The sequence below is a fragment of the Balaenoptera borealis genome, assembly GCF_965194805.1.
Source record: "Balaenoptera borealis genome assembly, chromosome: 3".
NCBI classification, from domain to species: domain Eukaryota; kingdom Metazoa; phylum Chordata; class Mammalia; order Artiodactyla; family Balaenopteridae; genus Balaenoptera; species Balaenoptera borealis.
The window spans coordinates 24,836,473-24,855,098 of NC_138866.1; the positions used below are offsets into that span (position 1 = coordinate 24,836,473).

Here is an 18,626-nt window from a genome sequence, read left to right on the forward strand (position 1 = left end):
GAAAATTACATGAAATTCAATTTCCATGACCATGAATAAAGTTTTATTGGGACACAGCATGCCCATTCATTACTTACTGTCTATGGCCACTCTCATCCTGCAACGGCAGAATTAAGTAGTTGCAACAGAGAGTGTGTGGCCTGCAAAACCTAAAATATTTACCATCTGGCCCTGTGGTAGGCAGAAAAATGGCCCCCTAAAGATGTCCATATCCCAATCCCCAAAGGTGTGATGAAGGTAAGACTCTTGAGATGCGGAGAGTATCCTGAATTCCCATGTAGGCCAAACGGAACCACAAGCGTCCTTATAAAAGGGAGGTAGGAGGGTCAGCGTCAGAGCAGAGGTATGACAACAGAAACAGAGGTGAAAGGACAAGAGAGAGAGAAAAATTTTAAGAAGCTATGCTGATGGCTTTGAAGATGGAGGAAGGGGCCACAAGCAAAGGAATGCAGGCGGCCTCTAGAAGCTGGCAAAGGCAAAGAGATTCTCCCACAGAGCCTCCAGAAGGAACGCAGCAGCCAGCACCTGAATTTCAGGGCTTCTGACCCACAGGACAATAAGATAATGAACGTGTATTGTTTTAAGCCACTAAATTTGTGGTAATTCGTTACAGCAGCAATAGGAACCTAAAACAGGCCCTGAGATAGAGCATTAGTGTAACACTCTCAGTACAAGTCGGTTTTTATTGTTTTGCTGCATTTCCCAGGACAAGAGGCAGGGCTAGAAAGCTGGGGAATGTGACAAGGGGCTGCCCTGGCAGTGGGGGGAGCACAGGTCAAGTGCAAACCCTGAGATGTGGAAACAGGAAGGGCACATAGCTGCTCCCAGTTCTGCTGTGCCAGGTGACACACCTAGAGCCAGTCCTGTCCTCACCCGCGTCCCAGGGCAAGGCGTCCTCTGCCCCCCCAGCTGCCGCCTACATGTCATTCCTTCCCAGCCCCCAGGCCAAAACAGCATCTTCCCCTCTTCCCAAGGAGCTTCAGTCCTCACGCAGAACTACCTGTCATCGGCTCACACACCAAAGATGGGAGGAGCAGTGGGGGCCCATGAGAGACCCCTCATCACAATGCTGATGACATAGTTAATTTGCAGAAGCTGTTCCAGCTGTTCAAGTAACAGCTTCTCCTTCTACAAAATCCGTTACACACACACACACACGGCCCTGGAGCTCACGTCAGATCAGGGTACTTTTTTAATATCTGGAAACCAGGAACCCAGTGCTGGATCCCAGTCTCTCAATGCTGAACCCCAAATTACTCAGACCCATGTGGACTCTCCGGCCTTCTCTGACCACTAAGGAGAGAGGGGGCCACTGTGCAAACCCTAGCCCTGTAGAAAGACCCTTCCCCAAACTGCTTGCAGGCTGACCTGCTAACACACCCTCCTCACCATCCCCTCCAGTGCTGTGGTCAGAACCCCAGGAGGCCACTGTGGCACCTCCCTCTCCCTGGCCCCTCCCCATGTGATTCATCCTTGGGCCCTGTTGATTCAGCCTCCAAAGCACGTCTGTCCACGCCTCATCCAAGTCACCATCACCTCTTGCCTGGACGACCACAGGAGCCTTGTAACTGGTCGCCCAGTTCCACCCTGATCCCCTGCAAGTCTGCAGGCTGGGCCGCGCCGTCCTCTGCAGGGAGCCGGTCAGTGCCAACCTCGGCTCCCCCGAATGGGCCCAGCACCTCTCCAGCCTCACCTTCCAGGGTGTCTCTCTGTCCAGCCACTACCACCCCTTTTCTGCCCCCAGACAGATCCACTGTCTTCCCCACCCTGAGGCCGCTGCATTCTCTGCTCTCTGTGCTGCCTCCCCTTCCCCTAATTACCCTCTGGCCTCAGCTTAATCCTCACGTCCTCAGAAAGGCCACCCAGCCCCACACTCAGAGCACTCCTCCTCTCTCGTGGCATTTATCACAAGTGTCGTTAGATTTTCATTTTCCTGATCGCTTGTTTAGCATCTGCCATCCCCACAACTGGATCACAAGCACCCTGACAGCAGCTTGTTCACGCACACAACCCCCGGCGCCCGCACGGCAGAGCTCAGTACGCATCTGCTGAGCCAATAAATGAAGCAGCAAAATATTGGTGACGTCCTGGAAGGGAGGTGGAGGGTCCACACACGGGAGCCCCAGCCTGTGGCGCAGCCGCACCAGCCAGGCCCAGAGGTACAGGCTCCCTGATCTGGCTCAGATTCAGACGCCTCCCTGAGATCCTCAGCCCTGCCTCTGCCCGTCAGCTCATGCCACTCCACCTGCCCAAAGGCCCTCTCCAGGCCTTTCTGCTCGTTCTCCTTTTACAGCACTGAAGTCCCACTCAGGTTTCTCCTCCCTCAGAGAGTGTCCTGATTCACCCCTCCCTAAGACCCTATTCACTGATTCCAAGAACACCTGAAAACTGTAGCCCAAACTTCAGAGAACTTTCTCTCAGCCTGTCTTAACCTCTCATTAAGTTATATCTACTGAAGTCCCACTCAGGTTTCTCCTCCTTCAGAGAGTGTCCTAATTCACCCCTCCCTAAGACCCTATTCACTGATTCCAAGAACACCTGAAAAGTGTGGCCCAAACTTCAGAGAACTTTCTCTCATCCTGTCTTAACCTCTCATTAAGTTACATCTACAGCTCATTCTGTACCTAAAATACAAGCTCCTCCGGGATGTCAGAGTTGTATGATGTCAATAACTCAAGGAGAGCAGCCCACACAGTACCTTTCTCTGACTCTGCCCTGCTTGTACTGCTGTGGAAAGTGTTCTGTCCTCCGAATAAGGGGGTCTAACCCCACCTCTGCCACCAACCAGCAGCGTGACCTTAGGGAAGTTGCTTCACCTTTTCTGGGTCTTAATTCCTCACTTGTAAAAGGAGGTGTCAGGGGACTTGATCCTTGATCGCCCTCCCACTTCTGTGATCCTGTGACACTTACCTTCCATCCAACGCTCCCCTAATTGTTCCCCAGCCCATCCCACCCTCTACACAGGCACCCATGCACCCATGCACACGACATCCGGTTCTCCACCTGGAGTCAGCTTACCCTCTCTGGTCTCACACACACACACACACACACACACACACACACACACACACACACACGGAGTCACCTCCAAAGTGGCACAGGCCAGGCCCCCAAGAGGTTCTCCTTGAAGCTGGGCCCCCCTACGGCAGAAATCACCAAGGGAGCCTGGCCTGGGACATGGGCTTGTTCCTAAAGCTCCATGAATAAAGAAGCAGGCACAGCTGGCCTATTCATAATCAGCATAAAAAATTGATTAGCCCTTTCCAGATTAAACATTATTGTTTCAACGATGAACATAAATCAGGCGGACGTGGAGGGCTTGCCTCCCTCTGCTGCCAAGGAGCAGCATCAGGTAGACGGCGAGCGGGGGCAGTGGGGGGAGAGGGGGGCCCCTCCCTGCAGAAGTCCGTGGGGGAGCAGCCCACTCCCCCATCGCCAGCCCCTGCCTGCACACACACAGGGGGAGCACCTTGTCCAGAGGTGAGATGGAGAGGAGAGCCTGATGACCTCCCTGCAGGCTCCTTAGAGCACCTCCTCAGCTACCATCGGATTGGCTCTCGAGGCAACATAGGCCCAGGGCCAGCCCAGGGCTGAAGGCAAGAGGGCAGACTGGGGTGATGTCAGAGGAAAGAGCAGGGCCCTCAGAGGCAGACTGGGTCCCACAGGCCCATCAGCGTGGCCTTGAACCAGCCCCTCGCCTCCATGAAGGGTGTGGGTCTCTGGAGTCAGACAACACTAAGGTTCAGTTCCCAGCTGAGCCACTGTCCTGCTGTGTGATACTGAGTAAGTTACTTAGCGTCTCTGAATCTCAGTTTCTACATCTGGAAAAAGTGGGGAAAGGGATACCTACCTCGCTGAGCTGTTGTGAGGACTAAATGAGACCTTGTGTTTGAAAACACCTAACACATGCTAGGGAAGGAGAAAACACTTAATAAACACTCAGTTCCTTGACCTGCCAGGCTCCCCATCTGCCTGTCCCGCCTCCCACTCAGGAATACTGGGAGAATCCATCAAATGCCAGAAATATGAAACCTTGTGAAAAGCACAGCGTTCCTTACAGAGAACAAGGGAACACAGTGGTTAGGAGCTTGGGTTCTGCAGTCAGCCCTGGCTTTTGCTCCTGACTCTGCCTGGTACTCTCTGTGTGACCTCAAGCGTGTGACTCGACCTCTCTGGTCTTGGTTTGCTCCTCTGTAAAATGGGAATAATAATAGTACTTCCCCTCATAGGGCAGCTGTGAGGATTATAGGAGATGATGCCTGCAAAGTTTGCCAGTGTCCCCCCATTCCCTCAGGTCTTTCCTCCTTCTCTGGCCTGATTTGCAATTCTCTGTATTTGCATCTGTGCCTGAGGACTCCTCCTCCAAAGCTGCAGGAATTAACAGCCCTCTGGGGCGGTCATCGCTCAGGAAGTTAGAAAGCTGGTGTATAAACACCCTACCTTCTCCCTTGGCTGTTGGGTGGGATGATTCTAAGGTGACTGTTTAGCACCGTTTCCCAGTCTCCCCACAGCATTAACCTTCATTCACCCACTGTGGCAGCTGGTTTAAGAGCACACAGCCACCGGCTGACTTCTCTTCCCTGGACCACGTTCCCACTTCCTACTGGAAGACCCTGAGCTTCCCACAAAACCACTTGCACTGGAACCCTTTTCTTGGAGTCATCTTCTGGGAACCCCCAGCTAGGATGAGCACCCCTCACGCCATAAGCACTGGGCCAAGGTTGGCAATTACGTCCCCTGTAGGATGCGGCAGAACCTGGGACTCCTCCAGAGCATCGCTTCTCCACCCGCCGTCACCAGTAAAGACAACTGCTTGGCTCACATGGAGACAGAAACCACTGCGAGCACATCCAGCCGGCCCACACCACCAACCCCAGCCCTGAGGGTTGCAAGTGGAAACCCACCCCTTCTCCCTGGGAAGGGGAGGAAAGGCCACAATTTCGTTCAAGGAGAAGATGAGGACCCTGCAGTCCCTCCAGCAGTCCCAGAGGGCATGGGGTCAGCTGTCCGGCCAGCTCCTTCAAGAGCAGTGACCGTGGCATTCATCCTCTGGCTTGTAGCCTCCTGACTCACTGCCCAGCTTGGGACATTTGCTCGGAGCTCCAGGGGGATGGCGAGAGGAGAAACTGGCCAAGCCCCAGGAGACAGCTACAAAAGGCTCTGTAGGGAGAGTTCACCTCTGCCAGATGTGGATGATGGAAAGAGCCCCTTCCCACAGCTCCTGCCTTGGGCCCCTCCATCCATCCTGCAACGTTGGCTAACTCTGCCCGAAATGTCTTTTTCCATCAGTCACGGGAGCTTGCACACACGTACGCATGCACGCACACACACACACACAATTAGCTGATTTGACTTAACATTACTTCCTGGGGCCTGGGGCCACCCCCTAAAGCCTACACATCAAGGCCCAACACTTATGTCCATTCTAACGCCCTCCGGGAACCAGTCCCTCAGGGCTAGCAGCTGGAATGCAGGAGGGGCAAGGCCTTAGGCAACAGAGTTCAAAGCCTGGCTCTGCTTCCTTCAGCTATGTGACTGTGGCTGTTACTTAACCTCTCAGGGTCTCTGCTTCCTCATATGGAAAATTGGAACGGCAAAATCTATCACACTTGCAGAATTATTGTTAAGGGTTGGAAACAATATCTGTAAAACATCCTGCCAATGTGTACTACATAGCAAGTACCAAATAAAAAGAAACTCACTTTATCATCCGCTGACATGAACATCTCCGGTTCTGTTGGCCTTACGCACCTTTATGCCTTCTTCTGCCTTGCTGCTTCCCACCCGACCCCAACTCTAAACCCTGGGGTTTAAATGAGGGGGGTAATTATCTTACAGACCCCACCTCCTCCGACCACAGTGATTGGTCCGTATGGAACAGACAACTGTATTTGCTAATTAGGGCTACCACACCAAATTACCACTAACTGGAGGGGCTTAAAACAAGGGAAATTTATTGTCTCACAGTTCTAAAAGCTCAGCTCATCTGCAGTCAAGGTGTTGGCAGGCCTGCGTTCCCTCTGAAGGTTCTAAGGGAGAATGCTTCCTTGAATCTTCTTAGATTCTGCTGGCTGCCAGCAATCTTCAGAGTTCCTCAGTTTATAGTTACATCACTCAAATCTCTGCTTCCATTGTCACATGGTATTCTTATAAGGACATCAGTCATTGGGGACCACCCTAATCCAGTGTAAACTCATCTTAAGTTGCCTAATTACATCTGCAAAAACCTTATTTCAGTCTCAGGTTCCAGATAGACATGAATTGGGGGGAAGAAGGGGGACACTTTATTTTATAAAATGAAACCAGAGTGGTAGGGGGAATTCCTCCTGGGGCCACAGCTGGAAAGAGGTGAGGCTGAGAGCTACCGGTGCCAGGTGGTCATGGAGGGAACATGAATGAAGCTGACCTGCAGGAAGAAGTGGAGAGACAGAGAGAAGAGTCCGGGAAGAGCTCCCCAAAGGCTCAACTCCACCCCAAGCCTTCCTAAGATGTGGTTACATTAGACAAGATGCCTTTTTGCTTCAGCTAGATCAAGTTGGGGTTCTGATCCTCACAACCACAGAAGACCCAATGCACCCATCTGCTATGGGTTGATTTGTGTCCTCTGAATATGCAGGTGTTAAAGTCCTAAACCCCAGTACTTAGAACATGAACTTATTTGGAAACAGTGTCCTTGCAGGTGTAATTAGTTAAGATGAGGTCATGCTGGCATAAGGGGGACCCCTAATCCAACATGACCGCGTTTATGAAAAGGGGAAATTCAGACACAGAGATAGACACACGCGCGCACACACACACACGTGCACACACACACAGGGAGAACGCCAGGTGAGAGCGAAGGCAGAGATCAGGGTGATGCTTCTACAAGCCAAGGAACACCAAAGATTGGCTTCCAAACACCAGAAGTGAGGGGAGAGGCAGGGAACAGATTCTCCCCGACAGCCCTCAGGTGAACCATCCCTGCTGACACCTGGATCTTGGACTTCCAGCCATCAGAACTACAAGACAATAGAGTTCTGCTGTATAAGTCACCCAATTTGTGGTACTTTGTTACAACAGCCCTCGCAAACTAATACACCCCAACAAAGTTCCATGTCATTCCAACCCCACTGGTCTGCTCTCCGCACAAAACAAGCTGTGGTCAGCCCTTGCCACCACACTGCCCAGCCTCATGTGCTATCGTACTTTCCCTCCTTAAATCTTACTCATCCTCTAAGGGCCAGCTCAAGGCCCACCTCCTACAAGAACCCCCTTCTGAACTTCCCCCAAACCTATCCTTCATCAGCCCCACAGGTGAGGCCTTAATTGTTCTCTAATTACTCCCTCTGTGTATTGTTTTGTCTGCCTGGCTTTGGGGTGGGAGGGGGGAGGGGGGAGGGAGAGACGTGGCTTTGACATTTTCTGTATCCACCACAGCGTTGGCACAGAGGTAAGAACCTATCAGCTGCTCAACAAACCTGTATTTTCTGAGTGAGCAAAGCAGCAAGTGGTCACCCCAACCTTCCTGAGTCAGTGAGTGGGACCACCATGAGCTGAGGCCCTTTCTTTCTCCACAGAACAGCCCAGACACAGCAGCTAAGCAGAGGGTTTGGGCACCACCCTGCAGGACAGATCCCAGAGAAGGGGAGCACCCCAGGCGTGGCCTGTGGGCCAAAGGTGAACTGGTAAGCTCATGCGTATAATCTCCCCAAACCACAGACAAGGACTGATAGAAGGATACGAAGAAGAGAATCCATCCCTTTGAGGGATGAACTTAGGAAAATACAGCTTCCTGAAAGTCCACAAGAAACTACAAGGTCCCAAGTAGGGTGGAAGCTACCTGAGGCCCTGTGGGTTTCATTGAGAGCAAGACCGGCCTCATTTCCTGTGCGGGGCCTCTCCTTCTGGGCACTAAGCTTCCAGCCCTGAACAGAACAGTCCAGGAGCACTGGCCCTGGACCAGGAGTCATGAGACCCAGGTTCTAGTTCTGCTTCTACCACTAAGCAGCTGTACCACCCTGGGCAAGTTACTTGCCCTCTCTGAGCCTCAGTTCCCTCACCTGTGAAAAACTGGGGTTGAACAAGATGATTTCTAAACCCTTACAATGCATGAGTTAGTGACGCTCTTGGATAACTTGTGTCTAAAGCAACTGTCGCTGGACAATGAGGGCTGAACAAGAAGATCCAGTGTTTGTCAAACCCCAGGAAGATCCAAGTACCAGGTGAGGTGCTGGATATAATCTGAGGGTCCCGTCTTATTGCTTCAGTTCTTCCTCACAACCTTGTACACGACAACCACAGCTAACAGCTACTGGGCTTCACCATACGCTGCGCACTGCATTTTAGATGGGTTAATCTTTCAATCCTCATCACAGCCCTATTAATACAAAGGTTTTATTACCACTCTTGTTTACAGATGAGGAAACTAGGGCTCAGAAAGAACTAATGATACAATTAGAATATGGTAGCATTTGGGATTTGTGCAAGGCCCTCTGAATTCAGAGCCTATTTTATTAACCTTCATGCCATGCTGCCTCAGAAATGATCCTTTTGCTCCTTCTAGAAGCCAGACCCTGACTGAGCCTCAGCCCGTAGTTTATTTTTTTATTTTATTTTATTTTTTTTAAAGACTTTTTTGATGTGGACCATTTTTAAAGTCTTTATTGAGCTTGTTACAATATTGCTTCTGTTTTATGTTTTGGTTTTTTGGCCCCCAGGCATGTGGGATCTTAGGTCTCTGACCAGGGATGGAACCTGCACCCCCTGCATTGGAAGGCGAAGTCTTAATCACTGGACCGCCAGGGAAGGCCCTCAGCCCGTAGTTTAGATAGCCCCAGACGCACCCTCGCACAGCCCTCCACAGGCTCAGATGGGAACGTCCCAGGGAACAAGGGGGCCAGTACCGAGCCAGGGGCGGAGCTGGCCACCCCAAGGACCCCAGGCCCTCCAACCCCACACCACGACGTCCTACGCTGGATGGAGTGTCTCAGCGCGTGTTATAATCCATTATTAAGCATCTTTTGTGTGCCGAGCACTGGACAGAGCTCTGAGGAAACCCCAAGATGAGTGGGAAGAGACCTGCCATCCTGAGAACATAAACTGAGCTCTGAGATGACCAGACGACCAGGCTGAAGTGAGAGGACCGCCCTGTTCAAGGGGACGGGCATCTGAAGTAGTTCTACAAGTCAACCCAACCACATTACTAACACCTACTATGCACAGAGCCCACACGAGGCCTCATAGGGGACTTAAGACGGAAAAGCAACCGATCCTAACGCAACAAAGAACTGCAACGGGGGACGCGCAAAGGAGCCATTAATCCTGACTGGGAGTACATGAGGAGGCCCAGGGGGACCACTTCACCAGACATTGTACCTCAGTTTCCTATCTGTAAAATAAGGAATAATAGTATCCATCTCAGAGGGTTCTAGTGAGAAGTGAGGTGATCCATGTGAAAGCTTTAAAGCAATGCCTGATACCTGGCAGGCATTCACTGTGTGCGTGTGTGTGTGTGTGCGTGTGTCTGTGTGCGTGTGTGTGTGTGCGTGTGTGTGTGTGTGCGCACGTGCGTATGTGTGTGTGTGAGCGCACGCAGTGGTGTTTATCATCCTTTATCAAAGGATGATAAAGAGCCTGAGAAATAAAGGAGGGACATGAGAGGACAGGCCTGAGGTACAAACGCAGGTTGATGGGGGAACCCTGTGCAGCCAGGGGGCAGCTGCGGGAAGAGTGGAGAGGCCAGCGGGGCTGCAAAGAAAGCAGGGGGCGGGGGCAGCACTTGAGTTGCTCTCCGGGGGCCTCCATTCCACAGGCGTGAGAGGGACGTGGCCCAGGCTGGGTAAGGTTCACCCAGGAGCTGCAGAAGAATCGGACGGTAGGCGCCCCAGAGACCGGCATGGGCGCCTGCCCACCCCAGAGAAGGAGGCCTGGAGAGGGGTGTAGGGCCTGAGGTGGAGCCCGGCCAGGAGGCCTGGGGAGGAAGGGCCAGTGTGGCTGCCTCAGTCTCTCGGCCAGTGACTAATGGCACGCCATCCGTCCCGGCTGACAGGAATGCTTCCCGCCAGCCGTCTCCCACTCGTTAAATTACCATTTTATGGCCAAAATCTCTCTCTCATAATTGATAAAAATCTCCTTTTGATGTTCAGCATTATTGGGGGCAAAATGTTTTTCTATTCTTCATTATGTTTTTAATATAAATGTATTTTTTATTGAGAGCTGCTGGGAAGGCTGGATGAGCCCAGGTCGGAAGGGAGGGTCAGCTCCCCCCCACCGTCCCCCCCACCCCATCCCCTCCGCATTCCAGCTCCTTCTGTTCCATTCCCAGAACGCTCACACGGTAGCCTTGGGGAGGAGGGGGTGCTGTCTGGGGAGACAAAGAAACCAGACGCCAGAAGAAGACCGAAAGAAGCAATTCTACAGACAGCTGAAGCCCTCAGGGTGGTCCTCAGCTGCAGGCCAGTGGAGCAGCCCAGGGGTGGCAAAGGGTGAGCTGACCTTGGCCCGGCCCCTGCCAGTGTGTGCGAGAACAGGGCAGGAGCCCCAGAGGGCAGGGACCCCCAGGGGCGGGCACGGTACCTGGCACGGAGGAGTGCTCCCTAAATATGTGTGAACAAATAAGAGACGGAGAGGGAGAGAAGTTGGATCGGCATTGGAGAGAAGGCGGCACGGAACATGAGAGCACGGAGGCATGTGTCATCAGGGAGGAAAGTATTCTGCCAGCCGCGGGCCCCCAGGTGGAATCAGCCCCGGGGGCAGGAGGGGCTCCTCTTACCTCTGTCCTAAGCGCTTCTCTAGCCCTAGTCCAGCCCAGGGCATGTTCGTCCCTGCGCACATCCCATACCCACCTCCTCCAGGACAAGGGAAGTTGAGTCCAGCTGCCTTCCTGCAAGTGAGGAGGGCACGGTGGGTCCTGGACACAGCACAGCCGCCAACTCATGGCCCTGGGCACCCGTGGCTCCACCTCATTCGTGGAATCAGACCAAGAGTACACAGGAGGTGCTGCTGATGGGCCTCAGGAAACTGCCCGCTGAGCTGCCAGCAGCCCCCAAGGTGGGGGGGTCTGTTGGGACGGTGGTGCTCAAGAAGCCCAGGAGACAGGCTCCAAGGCAGCCTGTGCGAGGCTTCTAACAGTGGGAGGGAAGGGGCTGGCCACTAGACGGAATGCTGGGTACCAATCAGGAAGGGGAAGAGAAAGGCCGATTCTTCTAGCAAAATAGTATCTGGGACCATACCTTGTATCAGAAAACCTGGTTAAAGACCCAACTCCACCATTTAAAGTCTCTCAGAACCTTGGTTCCTGGCACATATGAAGCATCCAGCACAACGGAGAAACAATAGCTAACCTTTGCTGGTCATCTGCTCTGTGCCAGGCATGCTCTAAATGCTCCACATTCATTAATTCATTTAATCCCTGCAGCAAGCCTATGAGGCAGGTACTGTTATTATCCCCATTTTACTGATGAGGACACTGAGGGACAGAGAAGATACGTAACATGCCCAAGGTCACAAAGCCAGTAAACCAACAGGCAGTCTGGCTCCTGCCCACCTCAGAGGCTCAAGAAGAAGCTCAAGGGCCGTGTGAAAGCAGGACCCAGGGTACAAACGTGCAAGCCGAGCCAAGGGCCGTGTGGGGAACTATGAGGGTTAATTTTACATGTCAACTTGGCTGGGCCACAGTGCCCAGAAATCTGGTCAAACATTATTCTGATGTTTCTGTAAGGGTGTTTTGGGATGAGATATATATTTAAATTAGTAGACTCTGAGTAAAGCAGACTGCCCTCCTTAATATGGGTGGGCCTCATCCAATCAGTTGAAGGCCAGAATCGAACAAGACTGACCTCCCCAAGCAAGAGAAAATTCTGCCAGCAGATGCACATCAGCTCTTCTTGGGTCTCCAGCCCGATGGCCCACCCTGAGGACTTTTGACTTGCCAGCCTCCATAACTGCATAAGCCAATTCCTTAAAATCAATCAATCAATCACGATTTATTTATTAGATAAAAGAACACACATGTATCCTACTGGTTCTGTTTCTCTGGCGAATCCTGACTAATAGACGAATAAAAATCCAGCCCTGGTAGAGCGGTCACCACCTGGAGGAAGGGATGCCCAGCTCAGGCACCTTTTCCTAGTTCTCACAAAGTTCTCTGCGTGCCAGCAGAAGTCCTGTGTGCAGGCATGCAGAAATGATATGGCTCAGCCCAGAGCCGGTCATCACTCTCCAAGCCTACGGTTCCCTCCCGCAGCCCCGAGGCCTCCACCCAAGCCTCTGTTCCAGTCTCTGCACGGCCCCCACCCAGTGGTCCCACACCAGGAACCCCTTGCCCAAGCCAGGAGTTCCTGCCTCACCTCCCCGCCTTCTGCTTTTGCCTCCGCTGGTCCTCACGTCAACAGTGCCTTCTCTCTGCCACCCCCACCAAGCTTGAGAGATGAACGATGTTCTTGGGAGCAGAGCTTCTTTATCTCTTTTTCTGAACTTTGCTTACAACTTAAACATCGCCCTCCACCCATACCTGTAGGTTTGTATGAAACAATGACGGGTGCATTTTCCCATCTGAAGCACAGTGGTTCTCTTCTGCATTCTCATAGCAACTCTGGTCAGACGGCCCATCAAAACACTGAGCCCTCGTCCCTGGGAGCTATGGGGAGTTACAAAACAAGGTCAAGTCTAGATCCCCACCCTGTGGGAGCTCAGGGGTAAAAGACGGATGAAACATCTTTCGGAGCCCAGAAGCCAAACCCCAGCACCCCAATACCAGCACAAGCATTGCCCCTAACAAAGGTATTTCTGTGCTGTGCTCCAGCCCCTAACCTCATTTCCTTTGGTTTTTCATAGAACTTAAGGGTTGGAAAGAACATTATCTGATACAACTATGTTCCGGGACAATAAACAGAACTGGATCATTCACTGAAATACACTGTAAGGAGATTGGACTTGTCTGCGTGTGCTGGGGAGGTGGGGAGAGATATGTGTGTGTGTTTATGACCAAAGATAACTGTCCCATTGCAGCTGAGGGTTCTGTCATCTCTTCCGAAGTCCCACTGTAACTCCTACCCCCAAGCTCTCTGCACACCTCAAACCTCCCGCCTCCACCTTCCCCACCTGTAAAAGATGACCTCACCTTCCATGTTACTAAGAAAATTCGGCTCCACTCTGTCCTTCTTTGCTCAGGCCCCTCTCCAAGTCCTCCTCTCCTCCAGGCTCACATTATGAAAAGAACATTCAAAGGCCCCTCTCAGTGTAACCTCAGCCCCAACTTTGCAACCTCGGCTCCACTGGCCACCAGCTTGAACCCCATATACTAGTCAACAAGATTATTCCCCGTGCACTCTCTGTACTCTATGCTTTCCGCTGCCTGCATCTTTGGCACATCTCATTAATCCGTAAGCCCCTCCTCCAACCTCCACCTCCTCCAATCCCACCCATCTTTGAGATCCTGGGTCAGATGCCACCTGCTTCAGAAAGCTTCTATCCACCCAAATATAATATCTATCTCTCTCTCTCCCTCTCTCCATCTCTCTCTCTCTCTCTCTCTCTCTCTCTCTCACAGGCACTTACATGGCCAGGTATCACAGTGATGAGTGTACCTCTTGAAGACCCCAGACTACAGGGGCCAGAATGAGGTCTTACGCATTTTGGCTGCAGCCACAGCTTCCAGCTCTGTGCCTTTCTCACTAAAGTCAAGCTGCTTAGACAACAAAGAGAAAGAAGAAATGGAAAAATGAAGGAAAACGTGTTGAACCATAGAACTGCATGCTGTTGGAGCCTGCAGGGGGCCTTAGAGGACTCCTACTCCAAACGAGGAAGCCGTAAGGATAGGCTGGTGGTCAGTGTGAAGAACCCTGCCAGGTCCTCCAACACACAGCCGAGAGCTCCTTGGGACCAGGATGGTCAACAGTCTTGTACCTTAGGCTTGTGTCTGCCCCATTCAGGGTCAGAGGTGTCAGCCCAGGCTCCCTTCACAGCATGGACCATGCCCAGGAGTAGAAATCATCTGAATCTCAGCCAGCTGCTAGGGCTCCCCTCTGTGAGGAAGGACCGAGTCTTCAACACCCCTCCCTGACTCTCGAGCTCAGGCGCCATCTGCTGGTCGAGATCAGCACTGCACCTGGACCCACAGCCCCAAGGGCAGTCAGGAGACCAAGGTTGAGACCATCCCCAATCCACTCCAGATCCAAGTCACTTTGGGGGCAGCAGAAATGACCCCACCTCCTAGAGTTATGACTTCTGACTGATTCCCAGGACCTGTCCTTCAGGACTTAAGCCTAACATTCAAAAGAAAAAGAAAAAAGTAAGTTTCTTTGTGGTAATAATAGTAGAAACTTCCAAGGCACAGATACACGGACACATAGAAAAGTGATTTACAGAGGATTTCTGCCAGACAGAAGCTCTGTTACATAAGAGACAGAGCACTGGCCAGAAGATCAGGAGATCTGAGGTCTTGTCCCACCCCTCACATGCCGTTCCCTTAGCTACCTGGTCCCCCCGACTCCCTATCTAGGCCAATCCCTATGCCAGGCTGGTACCCCTTCACTTGTCCTCACCTCTGCACTGACGGCACTGGCTGCTGTCCAGGGATGTGGACTGATCCAGAACCAGGTGTAAATCATGGGATCCAGAAGAGCTGCCACCTCACTGTCATCCCCCATGCTGGGGATACCCCTCAGGGCCAGTCCTATCTGCCTGGAACAGGGATCAGTCTGAGGGTGTTAGTGACCCCCCAAGGCCTCTGCTGATGGGAGGGGCGCCCAAGAGCAGAGAGGGAACCAAGCAGTGCAAGCTGGAACGCACCGGCCTCGAGCTCCTCTGGCCACCTCTCCCCACTCTTCAGTCTGAGATCTAGGGGCAGCTATGCAGTCTTTGAGCTCCAGGTAACCTCAGAGCCCACACAAGGACTCAGACCTAGAAAGAAGGTGGTGATGCATGGCAGACTCGGCTTCCTTTCACCACACTCCTGGAGCCAGGGACCGAATGGAGGGGCCCAGGGCAGGCGTGGAGCCCAGGATCAGTGGGGCTGGCTCAAACATCTTCCTGGGGGGGAGGGCTGCTCCCCGAGAAGTGTCACAGGAGGGGCCGGAGGAGGAGGGAAGTGCAGAGTGAGTGACTTTCCCCGCCCTCACAGCCCCACACCCACCTACCCTGCTTCCCACACGTCTCCCTTCCCCTCCCTCCACCCACAGGCTGAGAAAGTGTGTCACCGGGAACAAATGCCATCTTCCCGGGAAGGAGGAGGAGGAAGGGGTGAGAGAAGACTTTGACTGTGCGCCTGTAGTGCCGGGTAAGAAACCAGAGGTCTCTGAGCTTCCCAGCTGTGAGGGGCGCGCCCTCTGAGCCACGACCTTGGCATTAGCCTCCTTTTCTCAGAGGGCTCGAGTCAAGCTGTGGGTCAGAAGCCACAGGCCACCACGCTCAGGAGGACTTGGCCGGGGGGCCTAGAGAAGAGACCCGAAAGATGTAGGCAGCATCCTCCAACCCCAGACATGCCAGCTGGGCGGGCACACCATGACTGCTGACACCCCCAGCTTCCCATCGCGCTTCGCCCTGGCTCGGAGGAAGCCACTGCCCTGCTCTTGCCTCCCCCTCCAGCTCTCCAGAGACGAGTCGGCCTCCAAGGGTTAATCTGCTGCCTTCCCTCCCTTGCCTCCGCCCCCCCATTGAGCTGCCACGTGCTAGCAATGGTGCACTTCACACTGTTATTACAGTGATTTATTTAGTTTTAATTTGGGGGTGCACCTCATGCTGTAGGAAGCAGGAGGCCAACAGTCTTGGCAAGAAGCAAAGGCACACATGGCTGTGCCATGCCAATCTCGTCCCCTCTGCCTGCGGCCCCTGCGTCCTAACCCCGCTCTTCCCAGCCTGTGGTCTGCTCCTGACACCAGCCCTAAATCTTCACTCAATCTTCCCCCCGTCCCCTTGGAGGAGATGTTCCTCCTCAGTAGGAAGGGAATCCACAGAGGTTTCTATGCTCACCTCCTGCGTGACCCAGACCCCCCCCCAGAGAGTGAGTTAATGAGGCCAGCCCAGGCCAGGCCATCACTGAGGAGTGGTTCACCTTTGGCTGGATGCCGGGCACAAGATAGCAGCTCTACAGAAAGGCACCAACAGCCAGGGCCAGCTCCGCGCAGACCAGAGAACATGGAACATGGTCTTTATGAACCTCTGCCCCTACTCTCTGCCTAGTCCGCAGTAGCCTAAGGAAATTGTCACTTATCAGCCATTGGTTCATTAAACAAACACTGGTGCCCACGATATACCACATCCTATTCTGGAACTGCACATAGGATTAAAAGGACCATCATGGTCTTCATCCCCAGACTTTACAACTTACAGTGAAACCAACTAGACACAACTAACCAAACTACGAGAGGCACAAGCAGAAGAAGCAAAGGTGTGCAGAGGGTCAGAGAAGATTTCACAGGAGAGCTGGGATTTGGCCGGGACACACAGCACCTAGCACAGTGCCCAGCACTTGGTAGACAGATGGACGAATGGCCTAGAAACACAAGGAATCACATGACAGGGAGAGAATGGGGTAAAGAGATTCCAGGCAGACAGAGACCATGGCAACTTGCAAGTGGATGGGGTAGACCTTGAAAGTCCTGCTAAAGATTTTATTTGGGGAAACTGGGAGGCACTAAAGGTAATAAAATAATCTCAGGAAAGGCATCAGCTGATCTAGGCTTGACTTTAAGATTATTTTGCTCAGAAAAGTTCTAGATCCAAAGGATTCTCTCTCTAAGAGGAGAATTTCAAATATAGTAATAGGTGAAGAGAGAAAAGTTTTTTTTTATTATTAGCGTTCTCTGGGGTACCATGAAATTATAGCACATAATTTGTAAGGCTGGGCCTGATCGGCCAATCAGCGCCCTGCAGACAGCTGCTCCAATCCCTCCCCATGCCCAGAATCAAGATGAGCAGAACAGGTCAGCAAGGATCCACACCACTGTGGCAATCTGGGTTCCACACATCCTGCAGGTCACTGGCATGAGTCCAAAGGAGTGTGACCAGGGCTGTGTATGGAAGGGCCCTCAGCCCCTTTCTCTGTTGCTCCAGGGGGTGGATGAAGATCAGGAAAGTTTGAGGAGGCAGGTCTAGCCCTTAGGAGGAAGCATGTATAACAGTTAGAGATGAGTGATAATAGAATGGACCACCTTAGGCAGCAGGTAAGAGAATAAGCTTCCTGTCACTGGAGGTAATCAAGCAGTGGCCCAGAGACGTTCTGGAAAAGTCATAGCATTGAATGATTAGGACAGCTCACTGATAGAGCAGTGCACTGGAATCACTTACTAACCGTCCCCTTGGATGCTCTACCTGATCACTCTAAGTCTCCGTCCCTCATCTGCAAAATGGGGTTAATGATGGTACCTACCTCATAGGTTTGCCCTGAGGACTAAGTGAGATAACATGTGGGAAACAGCGCAGCTGTGAGCGCGCAGTAAACCCTCAATAATTGATAGGTATTATTAAATTCAACCATATGAATCATATTAAGTTACAGGTCAAAAACAGTCAAATATCAACGATTTCGTATGGTCCAACTAATATTTTATACCGAGGGCCACTCAGGTTCCTTCTGACCTCTCTGCTTTCACACTGAAAGTTTCTGCGAAGCGTAGTTCCACGCCACTGGTGGAGCCCCAGGGCCTGGGGCCAAGCAGCGAGAACTCTGCGGGGGCCTTTTCGGAAGCCCACCCCCCCTGGCAGAGGTGGGTACCTCTTTGCCCAGGTCCTCTCGGATGACCTGGCGGACCTCCTGCATGCTGCTCTGCGGGGCCTGGCTGTGCAGCACCTTCAGCGTGCGGGTGTACTCCTCCGGCAGCAGGTAGTCCAGAGCCCCCAGGTGCTGGCCCACCTTGATGAACGTGCCCCGGTTGGCACAGCAGAGCTCGCAAAGGCGCCTGGCAGAGCGAAGGTGCACCTGCAGGAAGACAGGCGGGGCCGGAGAGATGTGAGTGCTCACCGTCCAGTGGATGCTCTTCTCTCTTCCTGCCCCCTCTGCTTAGAAACCCTGATTCCACCCCCCCCCCCACCAGTGTACGTACACACACACACACACACACACACACACACACCGTCATTCACCTTCAGTCTCCTGGTACCCAGAGCAGTCAATTCCAACCTCAAACTGCAGCCAGCCTTCTGACATGGCCCGATGCTTCTGATCGCCTTTCCTTCAAAACTTACCTGGTCCAAGTCCCACTCCCTCAGAAACTAGCGCTTGTCCAAGGCTTTCAACCAATTCTAATCTACTTATGATTCATTCAAGGATGCATTGAGTTCACGCATTTGCCACCCACCCCTCAGCCATACTAATAATACTATCTGTTTGTTTGGAGGTCTACAATTTTTAAACATGGTCACATTCATGATTTTTTTAATCCTTACAACAATTTAGGGAGGCAAGTATGGGTATCTTTAAGGATAAGAAACTCAGATGTTTTGCTTATCAAGAAATAGCTAACAAATGTCAAAGGAAGGTCTAGAAAACACTTCAAACCTAGAGCTCTTTAACGCAGCAAACTTTTAGCAGGGGTCTCCTGTTAACTGAAGGAAAACTTTACAGGGAGCATCAGGCACACGGGGTAGGCAGCCGGGCAGGCTGTGCAGGACAAGCCGGCTTTAACTTGCAGCCTGATGCCCACCTATCC

At 52.4% G+C, this 18,626-nt stretch overlaps 1 protein-coding gene across 10 annotated transcripts in view; it reads right to left on the reverse strand.

Annotated features, from left to right (window-relative positions):
* ADCK1 (aarF domain containing kinase 1) overlaps positions 1-18,626 on the reverse strand; it is a 110,903-nt gene that overhangs the window by 46,647 nt on the left and 45,630 nt on the right. For 8 of the 10 annotated variants that reach the window (XM_082384717.1, XM_082384718.1, XM_082384713.1 and 5 more), the window contains one exon: positions 17,693-17,896. The exons of the other annotated variants lie outside the window; for them this stretch is intronic. In XM_082384717.1, coding sequence (XP_082240843.1) covers positions 17,693-17,896 — 204 coding nt within the window. The remainder of the gene's footprint in view (positions 1-17,692; positions 17,897-18,626) is intronic. 10 annotated transcript variants of the gene reach the window in all.